At 34.1% G+C, this 25,570-nt stretch overlaps 1 protein-coding gene across 1 annotated transcript in view; it reads right to left on the bottom strand.

Annotated features, from left to right (window-relative positions):
- Nucleotides 1-7,431: 7,431 nt before the first annotated feature.
- The window catches only part of LOC107662853 (uncharacterized), a 38,829-nt gene continuing 20,690 nt past the window's right edge, over nt 7,432-25,570 (bottom strand). The window contains exons 9-16 of the mRNA XM_016452968.1: nt 25,221-25,332; nt 20,588-20,691; nt 18,311-18,551; nt 17,217-18,127; nt 16,002-16,228; nt 13,846-14,005; nt 10,591-10,743; nt 7,432-7,688 (exon numbers count right to left, since the gene is read on the bottom strand). Of these exons, the coding sequence (XP_016308454.1) occupies nt 7,432-7,688; nt 10,591-10,743; nt 13,846-14,005; nt 16,002-16,228; nt 17,217-18,127; nt 18,311-18,551; nt 20,588-20,691; nt 25,221-25,332 (2,165 nt within the window). The remainder of the gene's footprint in view (nt 7,689-10,590; nt 10,744-13,845; nt 14,006-16,001; nt 16,229-17,216; nt 18,128-18,310; nt 18,552-20,587; nt 20,692-25,220; nt 25,333-25,570) is intronic.

Here is a 25,570-nt window from a genome sequence, read left to right as displayed (position 1 = left end):
CCAGGTTAGAACTATTTATTCAATTCTCAGCTCATTTTCACATTGTGAATGATTTTGAAGACTTTATTTTAATTCAAGGTTAGAATTATGGCCAGACAAAAAAATAAATAAAAAAATGCAAACATGACCCAGATGTTTTCTTCTGAATTTGAAGGTTTTGCTACATTCAGATTTTGTGAAAACATTTATTTTGCTTATTTTGTAAAGTTATTTGACATTAAATTGAGTATTTGAACATATTTCACTACTTTGCAGATTGTAAGTTAAATTGAATACTTATTTTTGTCATTAAAACTTTTGACATTTGACTTATTTTGATAAGTGCATTAAAGCTAATACATAATTTGAACAAAAAAAATTATTTTGTGTTGGAAAGTTTTTATTAATATTTTTGAATTCAGCATCATCAAATTAGATAATATAAGGCCTTTTTTCCCCAAGATGCAGGGCTGTGTTATATATTGATTATTTATTATTATTATTATAATTATTATTATTATTATTATTATTGAGTTGGAGTGGGAGACATTTATTAATGTCTTATCTAAATTTTATGTAGTTACTTTTATCTTTCATGTTACACAAGACATGGGTTTGACTGTATTTGAGTCCCAAATGTCAGAGTCCGTGTCAAGTTCAAGTACAAGTCCACCCGAGTGCATCTGAGTTCATTCATAATTGCAGTCCGAGTCCAAATACTCCAGCTCTAGCATTTTGAATAAGTATATATTGGAGGTATAAGGCAGGACAAAAAATACGGAGTAAAAATATTATATGTGGTGTGTGTGTCCTCTAGGCAAAACCTTGTATGAGTGTTAAAACCCCAGCAGCTATTTCCCACAATGCACTGAGAGTGAAAAGTGAGAGTGCGGTAAAAAAGACAACAGTGTGTTTTAAAATTGAAATAGCATGTATCCGTCACAACGGGCACTTTCATACACTGCCTCTGCAAGCCCGTCTCTGATAGGAATCAATGAAGCGGGTCACGGGCCGCATCTCTTGTGTCTGCTCTGAGAAAACAGACCCAGTGAAGGGTGAGAACTATAAAAGGCATTATTTTCAGAGAGCAAGAGTCCATGGCTGCAGGAACTAGCTGTCCTGGGAGAACGATGATCAAGTTAATTCTCACTTTCAGCGGTTATAAAGGCATCAGGATGGGAGACAAAGAAACATCTGGTCATTTTGAACCTCCTGTTATTGTTGTGATTGTCGTATATTTTTTCTGGTATTTTTATATTATCACAAGTGCTTCAGAGAACATCAGCAGGGTTCCCAAACTAAAAATGCCATTCAAAATCAACATAGAGAGATTGATTTGTAATGATAATGTATGAACCTTTCAAAACAAACTCACCATGACTTCTAAAGTTGTTAAAAAATGGCAATGTTCTGAAACCATACGACTTCAGACTTGAACTTCATTTTTTTTTTTAAATACAGTAATTGTTGGAACTGACAGTGAAGCGAGATCCACAACAGGGTTTTTTGAGAGTTTTTGAAGGCTAGCAGAGGCTAGATGGGTAGCATTATATTTTCATCTAGAAAAATATATTTTCATATCATTCACAATAATAATATTAATAATAATAATAATAATATGGTTGAGCCTGCATATTATTTTCTCCTCTTTGTCTGATGTGACCATTTATTAATTTTTACTTTACTTTACTTTATCTCTCTTGTTACACATTCCTAGACTTAAAAATGTTTTGCTTCTTTGGAAAAGTCTTATCCAAAGATAAGACATAATGCAAGAAGATATTGCAAAATACAGTTTAAGTTTTGTTTGTTTTTTCAGTTAACTTGCACTGAATGGAAACCAGTCAATTATTCATGGGATGAGTTGCTAATACATTCATAATCCTCATAAGTAAACAGTCTTCTGCCATTCAGTTTAATTAAAAAGGTATTAAAATACAAAAATTATATATTACAATTTTAAATATATTTAAGTATAAAAAAAACTGTTTATTTGTATGTCAATGTGACCATTAATCAATGTCAGAGAACCACGAACATGCGCATGTGTCGTAAAATATTGATATTTTAAAATCCCAGTGGGAATTTCCAGTAAATATTTTACATCTAATGGGCTCAGGTGACAAAAAAATATTTGGGAAGCCCTGGTTTGAATAATATAATAAATTGGCAAAATAATAGCGCATTTCAAAATTTAGATTTTAATGGGGTCATATGATGCGATTTCCAAAAGCGGACGATATCCGCTTCGTCATGCCTGGAGCTGATCCGCTCACTCAAGCCGCCGGCTCTTTTGAAGTGTGACCCTGTCAATACTCCTGCTACATCAAAGACAGAGACGAGGCTTTGAGCCGCCGGTGCCTGGAAACAACTAAAAACCTGCACACACATATATACGCAAAGAAATGTCTAGAAAGAAATGCCATTTGTCACCTCAAATGAAAAATGAGAAATGTATTTTGCATTGATATATTATTATATATAAAATTATATGATATAAAATTAAACATTGTTTTATTTTCATGTCAACTAAGTAAAAATTTTCATAATTGCAAGGTGAAAATAATATGAACAATTATTATTATTATTATTACTTATATGATAATGATGCTGATTAAATTATTAATAACAATAATGATAATAACAACATCAAACCTATTCAAAAATTATTTTCAGTAATTTAAATAAAATAAAAAAAATATCAGATGAGAAAAAAAATTTAAAACGTAAAATTAGAATCTAAACCTATTCAAAAAATTCATTTTTGATTTGAATTTTTTTGTTCATTGAAAAAAAAATTAAATTAAAATATAAAAAAATAAATAAAATAATTTACAAAATAATAAAAAGAAAATAAAATAGTTTTTTTTTTAAAATGTAAACCAAATTAGAAATTTAGAAATTAGAAATTTAAGTACTAAAATTACTAAAACAAACTAAAATTAAGCTAAATAGAAATATTAAAAAAATAATAAAAGTGATAAAAGCATATAATAAATTCACTAAAACATAAACTAAAATTAAAATAAAAACTGACAAAATAAAAATATTATGTTTCTTCTCTGAATCAAATAATTATTGAAGCTGATCACATGACTCTTTGTACAGACACTCATCGTCTTGCTTCCATTGAAGCAAAAAATTCTCTTTGGATCATCTCAAATCATACTGGAGAACATGATTATCAGGATTTGTTCATGTCATCATCTCATGTCGTTTTTATTTCTTTAAAGAAAAAAACATCAAATTCATCCTAATGTTTCAGTTCAGCTTAGAAGTGTTGTTCTTTATGCAAACTGTCATTTCTCATTTCATTTTGGAGTGAAATAACCAGTCTATTTCTCTACAGTTTTCATGAGATTCACCCACACACACATGCTCTCGCTGCCTGACATGAATGAAACATGAGTCAAAGTGTGACAGACATGAATGTTCTTGTTTGTGAGAAATTTTACAGAAAGTGAGAGAGAACATATAAGAGTAAAGATGCGTTTTGTGTGAGCTCAGCTCTGGGCCAGTCTGAAAGTGTGTGTTGACACTCACGTACACACACACACACACACACACACACACAGCATGTTCAGTAGGTTTTATAATCCCGTTTCAGCGCCATACAGCACACTAGGCTCCAAAAGCAAAGCAGCAGTCAGCCTCCAGCAGAGATTTGTTGGTCTAATCATGCGCAAACACATACACAAAGCACACAAATACACTTAAACACAACACAACACAGGCTCACAGATAACGCCGTTTTGCAGGCAACTCTTGAGCCACGGCCGAAACACAAAACGCTTTCCCAAAATATGCCAAAGCCTTTAGACATGCTAATATTCCATTACATGCATAATATTGTCAGGAAAGGTAAAGCAACACTGCTGGAGGAGAAATGTGTACCATCTACACCATCATTACAGCAACAAACACACACACACACACACACACACATATAATAACTCTTACATTATTGCTCAAAGCAAGCTGTCATGGTTAAAGGTTTACAACTAATGCTTTAACAAATGCTTGTAGCAATCTTGAATTTTAAGAACGTGGCTGACGGCAACAGAGGCGGCAGGAGTTTGGTGAATCTGGCACTTGGCTTCCTACATAGACAACATTTTTGGGTATCTTAGTGTAGACTACCTTCTAAGACACCTTATTTTGAAGTCTAGGGCAGCATCACATTCATTCTTTACATATAACTATCAATCAATCTATCAATCTATCTATCTATCTATAAATTACTGAATTACTGACCTCTTAATTATTTGATAAAAAGAATTTGGAATATGTATGTATGTATTTCTATTCCAAATTCTGAAAAATTTGCATATTAGAATGATTTCTGAAGGATCATGTGACACTGAAGACTGGAGTAATGATGCTGAAAATTCAGCTTTGCATCACAGGAGTAAACTACTTACATAATATTTTATATTGAAATTAATTATATAATACAATAGTGAATCATTTCATTTATAATAGCTGTATAAATAAGAATTATATAAAGAAATATTTTAATAAATTATATATAAATACATTTTTTTAACTATATAAAAATAGCAAACAGTAATTTTAAATTGTAACATATTTTACAATGTTCCAAATTTACTGTATTTTTTATCAAATTAATGCAGCCTTGGTGAGCATAAAAACAACTTCTTTTAAAAACAACAACAAAAAATCCTACCAACCTCAAATTTTAAATGGTAGTGTACATTGCATTTTACTGTACCAAATGCCAGTATCGATAAGGTAATGAATCAAATACCGAAAAACGTTAACTCCAATTAAAAATGAACAATTTTACCATTAAACATATTTCATAGTTCATATTTTAATTATGCAACTGTTCAGCTGACACAACTATGAAAATCCAACCTTTCAAAATAATTTCTGGTTATAAAAATCTCTTTGAAGACATGTTATGAAAAATATGCAAAGATTTCCACTAGGTTTCTTGCTGTATGTCATTACTAAATTTCTGAATCACTTAGGGTTAGGGTTAGAAAGTGAATGAGAACCATAAATCACAGATATCTGGCTAGATTTAGCTGGATTTACATGTGTATGAGAGTGTGTGTGTGTGTGTGTGTGCGTGCGTGCGTGCGTGTGTGTGTGTGTGTGTGAGAGAGAGAGACCTGCACCTCTCCGGTGGGTTGTATTTGCATGTAAGTGTATAAGTGTGTCTGTTCACCTACGGGATGTGAATGAATGCTGAAATAAGCAAATTAATCAAGGCTGAATGCATGTGCTGGGCTAGAGAGGCTGTTTTAATGAGTGTGCAGACTGAACACTAATGAGCTGACTCTAATAAGGGGATCTAATGAGTGAGTTGCCACGGTAGCAGGTACCCTGCGCGTGGTGTGTGCTGTTTTGCGGGACACGTGCCTCTCCGAACCAGACAGGCGGTCAGGAACATAAGTGTGTGCTAGGGAAAAATCAAGAACCTATTAATGTTGTAGGTAACACTTTATATGAACTTTCATTAATCATTCATTATAGTTATTATCAAACTAATCATCAGTTCTTAATAATGTTATAAAATATTTACTATACATACATATATCAATGTTTTCACAAAAATATGAAGCAGCACAAGTGTTTTAAACACAGTTATCATTTTACGGTTAACCACACCGTAAAAAATGACTGAATTTAACGGTAAAAGACTGTAAAAATGCTATAGTAAAAACCTGTTAAATGGTTAACGGTAAATTCCCCTACTATATACGGTGAAAAACTGTATTGGACATTACATGTAATTTTACGGTAATATACCATTTTTGGAAGTGAAAAAGACCGTATAATTGTGAATGACACTGTGCACCTTCTATATATGTTATTATTTAAAAGCTGCTTGTGATGGGCTTTGGTTCATCATGTGACTTTCTCATCACCACCTGCATTTGGTGGTTATCAGTGTATTACAAAGGTACAAAACAGATTTCAGTACTTCAATAGGTTGGTATATTAATATTATTTCAGTTAATGAAATTACGGTATTTAACTGTACATTTAAGTTAAAACCGTAAAACCTAAAATATTGCTACCGTGTTTTTATTGTAAAATTCCGGCAACCACAGCTGTAAATTATTTTTACAGTGCAGGGTTCAAAGTCCAAAGCATGAGGAAAATCTGCGCTGATACAGTCGTCAGTTGCTCAGTCACATTTTTATGAATTTTTACAAGGCATGTGACAATGCGATACGTACGACGTATTCGTAATGAGACTCATTTATAAATCTGTTGTCAACAAAAATAAGCATTGAGGTCTTCCTGCGCGTTTCCGCCAAAATAAAAGTTGAGAAAAAGCAAGAACTCTTATCAACATTCATAAATGTTAGCATTGTAATTTTACTGTTGTTCTGTGAAAATAAAATAAAAAGTAAGACAATAATAATGATAACTCTATTAATACATTTATTATAACATTCACACATAGTGTTCAAATTAGGTTCTGTAATATTTTCTAATGTTTTAAAAGAAGTTTCTTCTCAGCAAGGCTGCTTTTAATTGTACAGTAAAAAAAAAATACTTGCCTGATTCAAGAAGGGGGTCTGAAAAGTTATTATTTTACTAACTTATTAATTTGAAGTTAAATTGTGCTTTGTTGGTATAGTGTCTGCTAGAATGTTAAAAATGTTCAGTGTTAAACATTTTTAAATTGTTGTTTTGTAATTGATTTTTTTTTTCTTTGAAAAGCATGACAAAACAGTAAAAAGCAAATTTTGGCTTTTTAATTTATACAATGGTGGAAAAAAAATTGGCAAAATACATGGGGAAAAAAACTCTCGAAAAACCGTGTTCGGCCTTCGGCCCAGTGTTTAATTTTGTTCGGTTTCAGCCTCGGCCAAGAATTTTCATTTCGTGCATCCCTAGTCAGAATTCACTCTTTTAATTTATATTTTTATTTTTGCATAATACAACATTAATAGCCCTTCATAATTAGTCAAACTTTCCAATATAATGTAAAAAATAAAGAAAAATCATTGCTAAAATTGATATATTAAATACTATGAAAGACGTTTTATACTATATAGCTGTTTAATAGACTAACTACAACTGCAGACCTAACTTTTATTTCTAGTGTTTAATTTTGTTCGGTTTCAGCCTCGGCCAAGAATTTTCATTTCGTGCATCCCTAGTCAGAATTCACTCTTTTAATATATATTTTTATTTTTGCATAATACAACATTAATAGCCCTTAATAATTAGTCAAACTTTCCAATATAATGTAAAAAATAAAGAAAAATAATTGCTAAAATTGATATATTAAATACTATGAAAGACGTTTTATACTATATAGCTGTTTAATAGACTAACTACAACTGCAGACCTAACTTTTATTTCTTCTTGTCCTCCATTTATATTACACTTTTTTATCAATTATTACTACTTATAAAAAAAATTCACTCAAAATCCTTAATTTGTTTAACTGCAGTCCAGACAAATCTAATCCACTGGAATGTGTCCATCCTCACCCTCATTTAATTGTGTAGTGCTCATATTTCTGAATTCTTCCTCAAGGCAGGCCAGAGCCAGGAAATCCTCCTCATCCTCATCAGAGTCCTGGAGATCGAGCTGTTCCACAGTCTGGACCTCCATGATCTCCAGAGCGGCACGAGACAGAGGCCAGTTTGACGGGTCTGGACTATGAGTCCCGGCACTCAGGGGCCGAGAAGAGATTGGAGAACATCTGCTTATGGTGCCTAAAAAAGAATAACAATAGCTGGATGAGATTATGAGGGAAACATGAAGAAAACAGCTGCTAACACACCCTCTGATTTGATGGTCAGCAAGAGTTACACATCAAAGTTTAATAATTACGGTTAGAGGACTAACGCCAAGAATGAGCAACAATAATAGTGATGGTTGCCTACAGTTATACTACTAATAACTGTGACTAACGAGATAAAGAGATGATGGGAAAGGGAAACAGAGAGAGATGTTACAGCGTCTGACAGAAAATCACACACAGAAAGGCAGCGCTGGGATTGGCGGCTTAAGTTAACGGAGTCAGTATTATTTAGTCACCCGCCGTCCTCTGATCCAGAAAATCACAATAATACACTCACACACTTCTCTCTCTTCTATGTGACTTTTTCATCAAATTCCCTAGCTTCTTCTTGTCTTGTGTGATCTTTCTCTTGCTGATAGTGAAATTAACTCCAATTAGACGACTCTATGTTCACCGAACAGCGCTCAGCTAACATTACAGTAGTAGTGAGGAAACTGATTCAGACTTTTTAAACTTTTTGAATCAGTTCACCAAAATACTGTATCACAAAATACACTACTGTTCAAAAGTTTGGGTTGTGCCTGATTTTTGAGAGAAGTCTTTTATGCTCACCAAGGCTGCATTTATTTGATAAAAAATACTGTAATATTGTGAAATAATATTACAATTTAAAATAACTGGTTTCTATTGTAATATTTTTTAAATCATAATTTATTCATGTGATGCAAAGTTGAATTTTCAGCATCATTACTCCAGTCTTCAATGTCACATGATCCTTCAGAAATCATTCTAATATGCTGATTTGCTGCTCAAGAAACATTTCTGATTATTATCAGTGTTGAAAATGGCTTAAAATTATTGTGTGGCTTAATATTCTTATTGAAACCATGATGCATTTTTTTCAGGATTTTTTGATGAACAGCATTTATTGGAAATAGACACATTTTGTAACATTATAAAACTCTTTACTGTCACTTTTGATCAACTGAATGCATCCTTGCACAAAATTATTATTTTAAACATTTGAGCAATACTGTAGAAGCTAAATCAGATTCCTTCATTGAAAAGATATATTTAAAAACCAAGTAGTTCACAACTGAAATGCCCAGGTGACACAGCATTTGTGATCATGTATTAGCTGATATCGCTTCCCATGATTTGGACTCGGGAGGCCGATGGCTTTGAGTATCCTCTGATGCAAAAGGCTCAATCTAGTGTGTCGAACCTGACACAAGTATATGAGATATATAGAGAAAGAACGGGAGAGAGAGAGAAAAAAAGAGAATGCATGGACGGATATCTGACGCTTTGATTTGCACCAGCTGAAATCACAGCTGTCATGCTGTTAAACAGATTATTTTTCCCTCCTCTGCAGACCTGCAAGTGATGAGCCGAGAGACAGAGAGGAAGACGTGTCGAGAGGTAGAGAAAGCTAGACTGATAAACCGAGCTAGCAAGCTGAGCTGATCTGAGCTGAGCCGAGAGATTGAGGAGCATGCCGTTGGCCGCATTCCCTGCACTCCCGCACACGGCAACACACAGTAATCTCTTTATGAAACCTCAGCCGCTTGTGCTGGCGCAGGAAGCTCAGGAATCAGCTCGGCTTTAATTACGGGCACAAGCCAATAAATCACGCCACGGCTGAGCGTCAGCGCGACTCTTCTACAGCCATGTTATTGATGTCCCGTTGGCCATAACGCCGTGTCCGAAGGGTTGGCGGAGGCTCTCTGTAAATTATCGTTTAGTCACGGCAAACATATGACATCAGACAGGCTCAACATCTTAAACACAGATTTAGCCGCATAAATCTGGATTAAGTCTGCACACAGAGGGGGAAATTAAGAAGACAGATGAAGACTTTATTTTACTCTAAGGGCCTAGATTTGGGAAATAGACCACAGGATGTGATTAATACGATAGGTAGTCTCGATTAAAGGGACAGTTCAACCAAAAAATTCAAAGTCATTGTTTGCTCATCGTCATGTAGTTCCAAACCAGTTTGAGTTTCTTTCTACATTGGAACACTCAAAAAGGGAAATTTTCCTGTCCATTCAATAAAAACAGACAGTGACCAGACGCTTTCAAACTCAAAAAGCACCATAAAAGTAGTTTATACGACTTGTGTGTTATATTATTATAATAGTTTATTTTCTTGAAAGAAATTAATTTTTACCCAGCTAGTATGAATGCATTCAAACTGATCAAAAGTGACAGTAAAGACATTTATAATGTTACAAAAGATTTTTATTTCAAATTAGTTTTTTTTTTTTTTACTTTTATGTTCATATTTTCAAAATATATATCATGGTTTTAATATAAAACAGCACAACTCTTTTGAACATTGCTAATGATCAGACATGTTTCCTGAGCAGCAAATCAGCATATTAGAATGATTTCTGAAGGATCATGTGACACTGAAGACTGGAGTGATGATGCTGAAAATTCAGCTTTGATCACAGGAATAAATTACATTTTAGAATATATTAAGACAAAAAAACAACTTATTTTGAACTGTAATGATATTTCACAATATTACTGCATTTTGATCAAATAAATGCAGCCTTGGTTAGCATAAGAAACTTCTTTCAAAAAGATTTAAAAAACCATACTGATCCCATATTTTTTTTTTATTCCATGTTTTCCAGAATTTCTCTGAGCATTTTGTTTTCAAAATGTTTATTTGTGGCCTTTTTTTGATAAGACAGTCTGAGAGCAGGCATAAAATAATGAGAAACAAGATATGACATAACATGTCAACGGAACAGAATGAAGTTATATTCTTCACAGCCTCTTTTTCATTCACATTTCACATCAAATTAAATCTGGTGTCTACACCCATGTCTGTTGTTTTACAAGAAATGAAAGCAAATTACCTGAGAAACACAGCCTCTGTGATGACATTCTGCCACGGCATGGTGTGAACGGACGAGGGGTGCTATTGATGGGCTGAGCGTTCATCAGCGCAGTGACCAGCTCTCCCTCTGCGTGATGCTGAAGACTGCTGCTGGATCTCCAGGACTCCTGCCCTACAGCTACAAATAAAACAAACAATGAGATCTCCACACAGCAAGACAACCATCATCATGTGGTCTTGAAGATAATCAGAGCTAACATATAGTTTACTAGAAGGTCCACAAGTTATTGTACATCACAGCTCTAAATATTCACACTCAACGTGTAAACCTTCTAACAATATCCCAGTAGATGCAGCCTTAGATTAAACGTACTCAGCATCACAAGGCAAGAGGACCACATTCAAACAAACACTAAAGTGATTTTAGTGCCAGTGAAAATAAGTTTGTGTGCACATGATGCACCAGCTATCTGACCTCTACATCCACTTCTCTTTGTCACCATCAACACTAAGATTAAGGTAAATATTATGCTGGTAATATTTTATCTAATAATAAATAGTTAACTTTCAGAATACCAGTTGATACTGCACTACACGAAACACTGAAAATATGCAGCTTCATTTTCATGCAACTTTTGGATGCTAAAAGAAAAAGTAAGGAAATATATTATGCTCAAAGAAAATTAAACTTACTGTATATTTAGGTCCGTTAAGCTTATGCATTGTAACAGTATTTTCATGACATTTAAGTAAATATTTCTCCGAAATTCTCATTCTCATTCATATATATGTGTGTGTGTGTGTGTGTGTGTGTGTGTCCACACAGTTTTTCTTAATTTTTATTTCAGTTGTTCAGTTTTAATCTTAGTTATTTTAGTACAAGTTAAACTAAATTAAAATGAGAAATGTTGCCTTGGCATCTAGCTAAAATAAAATGTTTTTTATATTTTGTTAACATTTATTTTATTTCAATAAATTATTTTTTTATGGTTTTAATTTTAGTTTCAGTTTTAGTTTTCTGTGATAACAGAACAGATTCTATAATAACCCTGATTTAATTAAAAAAAAAATTATGACAATGCAAATTATCTTAATGTTAATGCAAATCGGCTTTGTTTTCTTTAAGCAAAATATAATTTCTTATTTATTTCTTTTGGTATGATTTTTGTGTGAAATGTGATCTGGGCATGTTCTTGACAGGTTTTAGAGATTCTTCTTATCATAAGTGACTTGCAGTACACTCGTTACAGGAACTGATCTAACCTAGCAGTTCATTGCTCACTCGTTTTTGGTTTCAAACCAGCAACCTACTGGTAACAAACCCCAAACTTATGCTGGAAAACCATGCGACTGTGATAGCCTGACTTGACATGCAGACAGTGAGCGGTTGAAGGTTAAACATGTGTGCCGTCCATCGCCATCTTAAACGCCTGCTGTAATTAAGCCTTTTTCCAGTCGACTGGCCGCTGCTCCTGTCAGTGTACGTCAGGGATTGCAAATGCACAGAAAGGCCGATAAAAACGGCTCGACTGTGACAGAGACAAAAAAAGATGGGAAAAGGAAAAGACTGCAGGAAATTGATGGAGAGACTTTCCAGCCAATAAAAACAGAGATGACCGAGACCGAAGTGAATCAGGGACTTATTTGTCCTCTGTTTTCATTAACATTGAAGCTCAATGAACCAAGCAGATGCTTCATTTTTTACGGTATATTAGATAAAAAAGTCCCTTTGCATATTTAGATTCCGCATACTCAAATAATGGATTTAAATAGAGCTGTTTAAAAAGAAATATTCGTGTTTACAGTCAAGCTAATGGCCTCGCCAAGGTAGCACATTAACGCTGAGGAGCTAAAGGATAATACCAGGAAATGACTGAATGTATAATTTATACTCATCTTTAAGCTAGCAGCTCTCTTCAATGGCCAATCTATCTAAGTATGCAATAATTACGTATCTAAATAACACGACTAAATAATGCACTGTTAGGAGAGATGTCTTTGGTTCTCATTAAAGCGTGGTCATATATTAGTGTTGGAAAAAAGCGCTGCATTCCAAATGTCTTATCTCTATTATTAGAGCATAAAGGATGTATTCATGTTGGGAAAGAAGTAAATAGCGCACAGTGGATGTTTTAACTAACACCTAGTATTGCATTTGCGGTAAGTAAGGTTTTATAGGCATGACTTGTGAGGAGTGTGTACACTACTTTTTAAAAGGTTTTTTTTTTTGAAGACATTATTTTATTCAGCAGGGATGCATTAAAATGATCAGTAATAACATTATAAATATTACAAAAGATTTCTATTTCAAATAAATGCTGTTTTCTATTCATCAAAGAATCAAAACTACATCATGGTGGTTTTCACAAAAATATTAAAGCTCCGTTGAGAATATGCTAATCTTGCATATTGATTGTTTTCAATGTCGATAATAATAAGAAATGTTTCTTGAGCTGCAAATCAGCATATCAGAATGATTTCTCTTCAAGATTCTCTTGTGATGCTGAAGACTGGAGTTATGATGCTGAAAATTCAGCTTTGATCACAGGAATAAATGACATTTTAAAATATATTCAAATAGGCCATAGTTATTCTAAATTATAAAAAAATATTTCACAAGATTGCTGTTTTTATTGTATTTTTTATACAATAAATGCAGCCTTGGTGAGCATAAGAGACTCCTTTTATTTTAACATTGAAAAATCTTAACCGACCCCAAACTTTTGAAAGGTGGAGTTTTTAAAATGACATCTGATCCATTATTAGGATTCAGACTTTGTCGGTTACGAGAGTTTCCACGGCAGACTTCCTTTTTTGAAATTGTTAACCTCTGGTTTCCGTCCGATCATGCGGTATCATGCAGTATAATCATGCGGAAAATGAGCCTATTTTCAAAAATAGTGGAGTGTTCCTTTAACTCAACAGAGCTCTGTTATTTCTAATAAAATACATATTAAGTGTACTTGTGCTCCTGTGAAAAGAAGATAATCTGCTGCAAGGTCAGTTCTTACAGAATAATGTGCTGTTTGTACAGTAACACTTAACTATTATGAACCTTACTGAGGTCTAGACAATGTTTCATGTCTGTACGAATGTCATTAAGGCATCTTGACCCAAACATCTCAGGTGCACTACATACGGAAATGTCAAGAGCTTCCTCATAATGGCAGGATCCAAGCTGACTGACTGATTTTATAGAATTTCCACTTGTTTTAATAGCAGTATCTTGCCCTCTAATCCTCAGCAGTCTTTATCTTGTTTTTTTTCTATATACCTAGCAAACTCCCTGTGTGGTTCTGCTCTTCTCTAGAGGTTTGAGCTGGAGCTGGGCTGGGCTGCAGGACTCCAGGGTCCAGTCCCAAAGTCAGGATCCCCTCTAGGTCTTGGTACTGCCCCGACTGGATGTCCTGTCGCTGGGCTACAGAATGAATGGCCTGTGGGAGAGAAGAAAATAGAAAGAACATTAGTCATTAGTGTTCAATGACATGGCGCTGATGTATTCAAAATTACATAAAAATGCAATTTATACAGACAATGACTTGAATACTTCTCTTATATGTTGAAAATGTTTTAAATTTCTGCATTAAAATTAATTTAACATTTCTGTCAGGCTTAAAGTACAAAAATGTCTGGATGGTAATTGTCGTGAGATCATAATAAATAAATAAGAAAAAATTGTAATCAAAAGGCTACTATTGTTTTTTGTTTTTTTTAAGTTATCTGTTATCATTCACATTTATCTCAGTACCATATACACTAACCTTTAGGGCTGCACAATTAATCGAATTTCTAATCGCAATTACAATTATGGATGCCACAATTACGTAATCATTCAAAGTTCACTTATGTTATTCTTCATGCTTAAGATATGTTTTTTTCTTTCTACGTGTTATCTTAAGGGTTTTTCCATTGTTTTAGTTTTAGTATAACATTATAATACCATTCATATTTTTACTTTTTTATAATTTAAAGAAGAAACCAATCCGATGTATAGTTGACATTTGAGGCTTAATACTATAGAAAAGCACTAAAGGTTTTTCAGTTAGAGTGTTTTCAGCTTGTTTATTTTCATATAAAAGTACGGCATGCAGTTGAATCAAACAATGGTATAAACATTGTTACAATTTCAATTTCAAGGGAATAATCAACAATTATGATTTTTGTCATAATCGTGCAGCCCTAGTTTAAGGTCAGAAAGACTTTTTAATGTTTTTGAAAGAATGTTCACCAAGACTGCAGATTTAGTATTTGTTGTTTTATGCAAGACTGAAGTTTTAGTATTTATTTTTCTTTCTTTTTTTACATTATATTGTTAAGTTACCAATTATAAAAAATATAAAATTGGTAAAATACCAATTATTAAGGGCTATTAATCTTGCATTATGCAAACATAAAGATATATATTAAAAAAAGTGAATTCTGAAACTGCTATTTGTTATTGAATAATAACCAAATTAATTATTTTATATATATCTACTCATATCCATATCATATATCCATATGGGGTCATATGGTTCTGCAATGAAATTCTATTTTAGTAACACTTTCACCAAGTGACACACTCACCAAGTCTGCATTTATTTTAAATAAAATACAGTAAAAATCAGTATATTGTGAAACATTATTACACTTTAAAACAACTGCTTTCTATTTGAATATATTATAAAATATAATTTATTCCTGTGATACAAAGCTGAATTTTTAGTATCATTACTTCAGTTTTCAGTATCACATGATCCTTCAAAAATCATTCTAATATGCTGTGCTATTTGTGCACAATAAACATTTCATATTATTATCAATATTGAAAACAGTTGTGCTGCTTAATATGCAGGATACATTTTTCCAAGATTCTTTAATGAATAGAAAGTTCAAAAGAACAGCATTTCTTTGAAATTTTGTAACAACGTAAAAGATTTTACTGTCACTTTTAATCAGTTTCATGCATCCTGCCTAAATAAAAGTATTAATTTATTTTAAAAGAAAAAAAAATAGTGTACTCTGCCTGTTTATGGTCATGTTTTGCTAACTTTTGGGCATTTAAGCACGTTTTTATCTCTTATGCAGGTTAAATTAGGCCGAATTTAATTTGTCAATTTCAGATGGAGCGCATGGACAGACAGAGATCTTTTTACAAGAAAAAAAAATTGTTTTAAACTGAAAGGAAATGAGAAACAATTATGTTTTGATTGAATTCCAGTCGGTGTCCTTTAAATGGAAAATGAGGTAGGGGAAAAAGAATCGTTTATATAATAATATTTCACAGTTTGTATTCTATTTTTGATTAAATGAATGCAGACTTGGTGAGTATAAAAGACTACAAATATTTAAAAACCACAAACATCTTGTATACTAACTGGTCTGAATAGTGGGTTGTGGGTAACCTGTTACAAGTAACTGAGGTTGAGGAATCGACAGGTCTCTGATCACCTGAGAAGATCCTGTAAACAGGTCCGATTCTATGTTGTCATGTTCTGACTTTGTGAGGTTTGTGAAAGTGAAATGAGGGTCTGCCAGAGGGGTTGTGGTGGGACACAGAGAGGGAAAGCCATTCTTTTGTTCTTCTGCATCTGTGATTCGTCTCAGTTCTTCATCAGATGAGTCTTCCTCACTGGGCACCAGGCAAGCATCTTCACCTGTCATTTCCTCTTCTGAATCTGAGCAGTGACAAATAGTTAGAGAGGAGAAACCATGAGGACAGGAGGAGAGAAAACATTGAGACGTTCCGGCAGGAGGCCGGCAGTGAGGATGCAAACGCGCACCCTTATCTAACGCTCGCAGTGAGCCGCCTGCACATGGTCTAGCAGAGCTTGCGTGTTTCTCTTCCCTGCTTCCCGTCTGCTGCCTCCTGCATTAATAATGCTTATCCTACACAGCTTGAAGTTTCCATCACTCTGCTAGTCAGCAAATACTGCAGAAACAACCGCTGTGTGAACGAAGGCTGATGTCTACTAGTGTTTTCTCATCATCTTTACTCTCTGATGCAGATGTGCTGGACCCCAAGGGATGGGCAAATCAGGTTTTTGTCATTTATTAAGTATTTTTTGAATGTTTATCAAACAGCTCTTTGGAATACTTGATTTGGATTGGTTATTCATGCATATATGATTGTACAAAGATGATAAACTGTATAATTGTCCTACACCTCCTTCATAGCTGCACTAGTTTCATGTCTCTCTTGTCACACCTCAAATTCATATTTCATGCCATACACAAACATGACCCTGAACTTTTGAATGGTAGTGTATATGTTACTTATTATTTATTGTACATTTGTGTCTTTTACCATATTGGTGTTGCCACCATTTTATAAAATCAACAAGCCACTTGTATGTTTACAGTGGTTTTGCATTGGTTAAATGCTAAAGGCTTTACATTTTGCCTAATAACACCTCTTAAGCATAGTAAAATCTGTAATGCACAGCCAGCTTCAAGTGGTATATTGGTTTTAAATATATTTAAACTGCTATTAATTACAAAGGAAACAGTCTACATCACTCACAAACATTTTCGAAGGATAATTATAAACACAGAGGCTCAAGCACATCATGGAAGACAAACAAAATTGCAATTAGACACTGCCAACTAACATTTTCAATGTTCAGACAACTTCAATTAAAATCTACCAATGGAAATCATACTAACCTGACATGCTCAGCTGTAAGGACAGCACTGTAGTTTTGGGTGACCTCCGTGAGGCCTTTAACCATTTGGAGGCCGGAGGTGAACGGTGCCCGTCAGTATGAGAGGATTCAGCTCTCGGCGTAGAGGACCTGATGGAGTCATAGGTAGGCATAGCAGATGTACTTCTATCTGAGACTAATGCAGACTGTGATGATTCTCTAGGTGATGGCTTTAATGAAGGAACTGCGGCGCTTGGGGAAGTGATAGCAAATTCTGAAGACAGCTGAGCTAATTTTGGTTTAGAATCAGGTGTTGAATGAGCAGGTATGGATTGGATTGGGTTGACTGGAGAGGAAGCTGATCTAGACCTTGGGGATGGAGAATCTGGAGGTTTTGGACTTTGTTTAGAGATGAGAAATGCAGGAGAATGACTTTGAGAAGACCTAACAGACGGCACTCTACCAGGAGAGGGGCTGACAGTGGAAATATGGTCCTCAAAGCCTAAGAGAGTTTGATTTAATTTGGTTTTTGGGAGTGAAGGAGATGATGTTGGCAGAAGCTCTGAGGGTTTATCCTGTTCTGCTGAAGAAGATCTCGTCCGTGGACTTGGTTTTGGAGAGTCACTGAGTTCCACTTTCTGGCCTCCTGTTTGTGAATTCAACAGAAATGGCTCTGAGGTAGTCGACAGGTGCTGTGATCTCTGAAGCCTCGTTTGAAGTGGAGAGAAGCTTTCTGATCTTGGCAATGATGACGAAGATTGTGTGGCCTCTTGAAACGGCGGCCACATCTCAGGAGAAGAGTTGATTTTTGTGTCAGAATTACATTCACTGAAGGATTCTTTGGTCATCTCTGAGAAGGACGGTGTGGAAGGCAAGACCAAATATCCAAAATCTCCTCCTTCAGATAAATCTTCATTTCCAACAGCTGCAAACCTTAAGGAAGAAAAACAGACATGCATATACTTTGTATAACATCTAACAACTTACTCCCACAGTTAACAGTCTTATTTTAAGTCTAGTTGTGGCTGATATAAATGTAAATGTCAACATGACACTGTATTTGTGTCAGTCCTCAACAACTTCAATAATATTGTTGCTTCAAGACGACACTCCTACTGTGAACTTTTCTGTCGCTTCCTTTCAAAAAGTCTCATTTTTGCCTTGATCTTGTGTTTCTTACATTTTGCTCTCATTTCCCTGCTTGACTCCAAAGGATCTGTACAATGTAGCGTCTCCAGCCATCTTCTGGAGAAATTAAAGTGATAAAAACAGTGGTTGTCAGAAGAAGACACAGCATCATCAGCGGGAGCGATCGTGAAGAGAGAGGTAAAGTATTTATGCAACTCCATCCGCTCTGCTGCAAATCAGAGATGCAGTAAAACAGATTTATGTTTAGAGTTAAACACTGAAATTAAATCAGCTCAATGTTCAGTTTCTGCATACTTATTCATAATACAGAGTGACAGATCTCCAGATTTATTTCAGTCCATGCCCTGTGAAAATTATTTTTTTATTTTTTTAAGACATTCATTTATTTTCTGAATAAATACCCCATCCGTGCACAATTCATTCATGCATATTACTTAAAGAAAAAAATGTTTTCATAATATTTCAAAATACACTACTGTTTAAAGATTTGGTATCAGTTAGATTTGAACACTTTTACCAACAGTAAAGACATAATGTTAATTTTGTTTAAATAACATAATTAATGTTTAAATTTACTGCATTTAAATAACATTTTTAAAAAATCTTTCAAATTTTCTACTCGTCAATGAATACTAAAATTGCACTGTTTTTCAGTTACTGTTACAGTTACAGTTGCTGATCAAATAAATGCAGTCTTGGTGAGCATAAGACTTTTGAATGGTGGAGTATAATACATTTTCCACCTTTGAAAAAATGATTTTTTTTTTCTGATGATGTAAACAAGGCCGTGGACATGGGGAAAAAATAACAAATACAATAATTTAATGATCTTATTAAATTCTTGCCACATATTCTGTTCACCACAATTTTTTTTTACCTATTTCAACTTAAAAACTTTAGCTCAGTTGCTGCCTTAAATTTGAAAGTATAATCAGCTTGGTAGTACAAGTCATTTCAACGTAAATTACATTAAACTGACTAAAAAAAAATCAAGTTGAATTTCATATAACTTAAAAAAGTTGAAATCGCTTATTTTGATGAGTTAAAGTAATGTAAATACATAAGTTGCCATAACTTACTGATCATATCATTTTTAAAAAAAGTGTTTTGGGTGTGAGCATCATGGAGATGGGCTTTAGAAAAGATGTGACAGGCTCGGGCTGGTGCTGACGAAGAGAGACGGCACTCATCGTGGGGCTGTTTGGGAAAAGCTGAAGGTGGTCAGTTCTTTGACAGCTGTGATCAGCTGGCCTCTCAGCAGCACCTAGAAACTTCTCTCAATCAGCTCTGTGATTACCCTTCAGGGACAGAGTGATGGATCCGAGTTGCCAGCTGTGAGAGGAAAGCTGCCCTCTGCAGTGACTCTTAAAGCTCATTTCTCCAACTTTTTTGAGAGAGAGCACTTCTACGGGTCTATGTGAATCGCAGCATGTACACAACCGGTCACACACCATTCCTTGCCATCCATGGTCGAACTCAGGTATGACGATATGACAAGTTTCCAGTGACCAAAAAAAATAAATAAATAAATAACAATTGTATATATATATATATATATATATATTTTATATATATTTCTATATATATAATTTTTGCAACCGTATTTATAATACATATACTGTATCTGGTCCTATTTTGCACAATAAATTCACATCAACAAACAGTTGACGGTAGCCATTGACTTCCATTGTATTTTTTCCATACTATAGAAGTCAATGGCTACAATCAACTGTTCGGTTACCAACATTTTTCAAAACATCTTCTTTTGTGCTTAACAGAAGAAAGAAACTCATACAGGTTTGGAACAACTTGAGGCTGAGTAAATGGTGAGTAAATTATGACAGATTTTTGGGGTGGGTTATCCCTTTAAATGTTTGCAAGAAAAAAAGAAAAAGAAAGGTAAATATGAGCAAAGAAGAGCAAAAATCTAACCTTTCACTGAAGTAAAACAATTGAAAGTGGGGGGAATATAATTATGAAATTGATGTTTTTCTCCAATACACGTTGGCCACAATTATTAGCACCCCTAGAAATTCATATTTCCATTTTCTTGACCTTTAATTTACCAAGGGGGCTAATAATTCTGACCACAACTGTGTATATATGTATATATATATATATATAAACAAATAAATAACATAAATATGGTAAAAAGTGATTTCATGTTTTAAATTGTGTGACGTGAATGTCTATTATCAGTTTACTGTTTACTTGCGTGTGTGTGTGTGATGAAACGGGCCACACCTGTCAGTTTTCGGCTCAGTTCCTCCGTCTCTGTGGGTGGAGGTGTGGGTGGTTCCGGTTGGCGTTGGACGACAGACCGGGGCTGAAATTCTTCAATTTGTCCTCTGAGGGAGAGAAAATAACGCTGCTCCCAGTAAATCACACTCAGAAATTTGAGGATAATTAATCAGGCTCCCTTTCCTCAATGGTGCAACTATAAATAAACAACATTTCAGCACAGCACAGCACTTTAGTAAAAGATTTATCCTCCTCTGAAAAAATATTTCCCCAGTAGGAAAAAATAACATTAACCAATAATGTTACAGCCGGATATGTTTCACTTCCTTTCAGCTTTTTTTTTTCCTAATCGATTCCTGATGTATAAAATCAAGCCTTGCCCTACATTATTTTAGGGATGTGTACAACTACACATTTTCAAAAACAGCTAGTTGGTGGGCTGCCTGATTTAGTCAACTTGTCAATGTTAATGAAGGTCTGTAAAATTAGGCCACTTTTGGATCAAGTTCTCCAAATACAATTGAGTGTCGTAGCGATATACTGACACTAAGAATAGTGTAGCTGAGTGACATACCATGACTTATGAATGTGACAAATACATAATCATTTTTAAAATATATATGTTTTTGTTCTAGTATATTTTTATATTTATTTTCTTGTTTTCTTCTTAACTTCCTTGAAACAAAACAAATTTACTCTAAGAAGCAAAATGAGATGTTAAGGTCTAAAAGTTTTTGAGGTTTATGAGCAAGAAAAGTAAGAAAAACCTGTTTGCCATAGTTTGTTTATATATGAATACTTAAATATTTATAGCGAAAAACAAGATGTTCTTGCAGCATATACTATTAATTATTGTAATAATTATGATAACAATAATAAAAATAATAGAAGTCTCCTTTTGCTTAACAAGGCTACATTTATTTGAAAATTATTAAAATTTAAAAGAACTACTTCCTATTTTAATACATTTTAAAAAGTAATTTATTCCTGTGATCAAAGCTGAATTTTCAGCATCATTACTTCAGGCTTCAGTGTCACATGATCCTTCAGAAATTATTCTAATATATTGACTGGCTTCTCAAGAAACATTTCTTATTATCATCATTGTTAAAAACAGTTGATCATGATACTTTTTTTCAGGATTATTTGATGAATACAGCATTTGTTTAAAAAAGCAAACTTTTATAACATTATAAATGTATGTACTGTCACTTTTGATCAATTTAATGCATCCTTGCTTAATAAAAATATTTATTTCTTTAAAAAAATATTACTGGCCCCAAACTTATGTCACATTATGAAAGTTAAATGTAAAAGCTGTTTCAACAGAGCATACAAAGAATGTATTCTCTCTTCAGTTAATACAAGGAAAGCGACATCATTTCAATCCAATAACAAATGAAAGCGGCTGAAGGAAGTTGATGAGCCAGACTTCCTGGGTCCGAGAGTAAATCTCAGCTCAGCCAGATTCCCCTGATCCACAGGTTTAGTCCTTTAAACCTTTCCCTTCCTTTTCCCGGCGATTTACCATACAAACGTATCTCTCTTTTATTCGTTGTGCTCTCGTCTCCCTTCCCGAAGCCAACTCTTGCTGCCTCAGCAGGACAACCTGCTTTCCTCATTGTGTGTGCGTGTGTGTGTTTGTGAGCGTATGAAGGGATTAGACACCCCTATCACACACTCCATTCCTCCAGAGTGTGAGCTGCAGCCCTGGGCCACACGTCTGCCCGCCTCCCACAGAACCCAAACACACAAATGCACATGCTGGAAAAATCCAGCTTCCTGTTCCGTTATTCTTCACACAAGAAGGCAATTTAACGGATTCACAATTAGACCTTTCTTGAATAGCCGACCTAAATACCATCGCTGCCACAGATACCATAATGCTCAAGAAGCCCGAGAAGCGGTTCAAAGCACTTAGGAGGGTTTACAGATACTGTGTTTGTGTGTTTTGCTCGCTTTTGTCAGGCTTTCTCATTTCGTAGGCGGGCAGAAGAACTGTTTCACTGGCTCTGTTTCAAAACTTAGTGTGCTGCCTACATAGACGGCTGTCTTCAAAGGCAGCACCCTAACTGAAATGGAAGCTTGACTGATCTAGAATGTACTACACAGTGTTATTTTAGTATTATTTATACACTGTTAAAAGTTTTAGTGTGAAATTACAGTATTTTCCAGGTTAATATTTGCATTACTTTCACAGTAATTTCACAGTGGGACTTGAACAGCATCATATTGTGTTTCTACAGTGCATATGTACTCTGAAGGCACCTAGCATGCAATGCAGGATGGATAGATCATGCTGAAGATTTTTTTAAATTCTTGTTGGTTTTATTTGTGCTACTGAACTTGTTTTTGGTTCACTTTTAGCCATTTGTGCTGTTTGTTTATTTTGTAATATTGATTTATGTTGTAAGTGTTGTTTTTATTCGTTGAGTGTTACCATTGTTGTGTTTTGTATGTCGAGTATTGATGTCACATCTTTCAAAGACGTTTCTCAGCAGTTGTTTCACTACTGTGAAATATCCATCCACAAACAGTTCTGAATATGAAATAGGTTACTGATTAATCTTCATGCTTAAATAATGCTTAAATAAAATCTTCATGTTCATGCTAAGAATAATTCAACTATCTTCAACTAAAATCAGGCAATTTCATATTCTGGCTTATTGTCATTTTAACAACTGTTTTCATTTGTTACACTTCCGATATGACTAGATCAGAAATTCAAATATGAATATGCAAGGTCAAAGAGCCCAGACATATGGGCTCACCATTATGGTGACTTCAAAACAATAACAGTATAAACATCTAAATTTCTCACAGTGGCACAGTTAAAGACAACTTTATAATGTGAATTCACAGTAAACAAAAAGCAGTAAATTACTGTGATGTTAGCATCATTCTGCTGTTCATTCACAGTCAGTTGTAAGAAAATAACCCAGCATGCATTGATTTCACTGTATTGTAAAAATAATACTCTTTAATCCTGTAAATTCCTGCCAATTTTGTACAGTGTATACTATTACAGTCTTTAAGTCAAGTCAAGTCACCTTTATTTAAATAGCGCTTTATACAATACAGATTGTGTCAAAGCAGCGTTACAGTGTCAAACAGGAAAATAGTTTGTAAATAATGCAAGAGGACAATAACAAAGAGTCCTTTTTCAGCTAAAGTCAATATTTCTTTTTATTAATACTTTGAATTAGCTTTTGTTTTTATATTTTCAGTTTTCATTTTAATTTTAGTAATTTTGTTATGTGCGTTTTTCGTTTTTATTCGTTTTTGTTTTTTAGCTTTATTTTTAATTCAGTTTTAGGAATTTTAGTACTTCAACATCAACTTTTTTTTTATTTTTTTCAGTTAGTTTCCAAGGCAACATTTCTCATTATTTAGGGTTAGATTTTTCGTCTAATATTTATACTTACTATACTATATTTCCCTTTAAAGGGGTCATATGATGCGATTTAAATTTTTCCTTTCTCTTTGGAGTGTTACAAGCTCTTGGTGTATAAAGAAGATCTGTAAAGTTGCAAAAATTAAAGTCTCAAATCCAAAGAGATATTCTTTATAAATGTGTTTTTTTAACCTTAAACCGCATAAACACATTTCATTACACCAAATACACCAAATAATGTTCTTTTTAGCTACATTATATGACCCCTTTAATTTAAATACGTTTCAATTACGCTTCAATTACATTTCTCTCATTTAATTGATTATTGGATAATTTTTTAACAGACCTTATCGCAGTGCATTCTGGGATTGCATTCTCTAAATGAGTGCATTAGTGTCAGCCCATTATTTTCACTGCCATTGGTTCCGGAAGTACTTTTTCCCATTCATTTTTCCTATAGGGATTTTAAAAATGTCTACATTAAAGATTTATAAGCCATGAACCAAAACAACCAACACAACAAAGGTGAATCACAAAAAAGTTACAAGACTCTGTACTAAACAGCTTTAGTGAGGGGGGAAACTACAATCCCATGAAACATTGCGAATGACAAAACAGAATTAAAAACAATGGTGAAATATAAAACTATCCATTTAAAGTTGTTGATTATATCTAAAGAAACAATATATTTTATTGCAAAATATGCATATACATACAAATATTTAAGAATTTTGAGAGAGCTCACAACAGATTTGTCTTTAAAGGTTTATAAGTTATCATTAAAAATAAATTTCCTTGTGAAGAAAATCAATGGAGTTTTTACTTCTTACACTTAAGTGTTGCACTCTATGCTTCCTTAGAATACCAAAATAAGCCATCTTAGAAGGCAGCATGTTGCTCCCTACTATTTGGAACAGGCTTCATGTTAGGAGTGTGCCTATGATGCCTTAAAATGGTCCCTACATAGGCAGCTCACTAGGTTTGTGTGCCGGTGTGTTTGTTTAAGGAAGATTTGACAAAGTTAAAGCAATACCATGGGGCTTTGGTGCTGATTAGCTCAATAAATTCAAGTGACTCGGCAGTGGCACAACTTAAAGGTGAGGCTGTATAATTAGCAGCCATAAGTCATTCATTGATCTTAAATGGGCCTTAATTGGGGCCTGGGAAGGTAACTGAAGCTTGTAATGCTCTTATTCAATGTGTGTCTGTTCGGTTATAAAGTGTGAGGTGTCAAGCACTAACCTGCGGTGCTTTTTCAAGAGGAGTTTCTCCATGTAGCTCAAAGTGTCCTCCTTGAACTCCACATAAATTAACGGCTGGGATCCTTTCTCTGTTTGTGTTTCCATCACAGACACTAGAGAGAAAACCACACCAATCAAGCCTTCAGTCAAAACTCTGTGTGTACAGAACAGGAAAATAACCGTATTTACCTGAAGTGTGCATGTAGCCTAGAAGTCGTTCAAACACTCTTAACCCTTTCCTTTTTAGCTTCATGCAAACCTCTAAAGAATTTATATTAAACAAATACTCAAGAGACTAAATGAGAGAAATAAGCCGTCTGGTGCAGAATTCAAGCAGTACTATAGACATAA

The sequence above is a fragment of the Sinocyclocheilus anshuiensis genome, unplaced genomic scaffold (genome assembly GCF_001515605.1).
Source record: "Sinocyclocheilus anshuiensis isolate Anshui unplaced genomic scaffold, SAMN03320099.WGS_v1.1 scaffold739, whole genome shotgun sequence".
NCBI lineage: Eukaryota > Metazoa > Chordata > Actinopteri > Cypriniformes > Cyprinidae > Sinocyclocheilus > Sinocyclocheilus anshuiensis.
The sequence above is the reverse complement of the archived record's forward strand: the minus strand, read 5'-3'. Positions and strand labels throughout refer to the sequence as shown.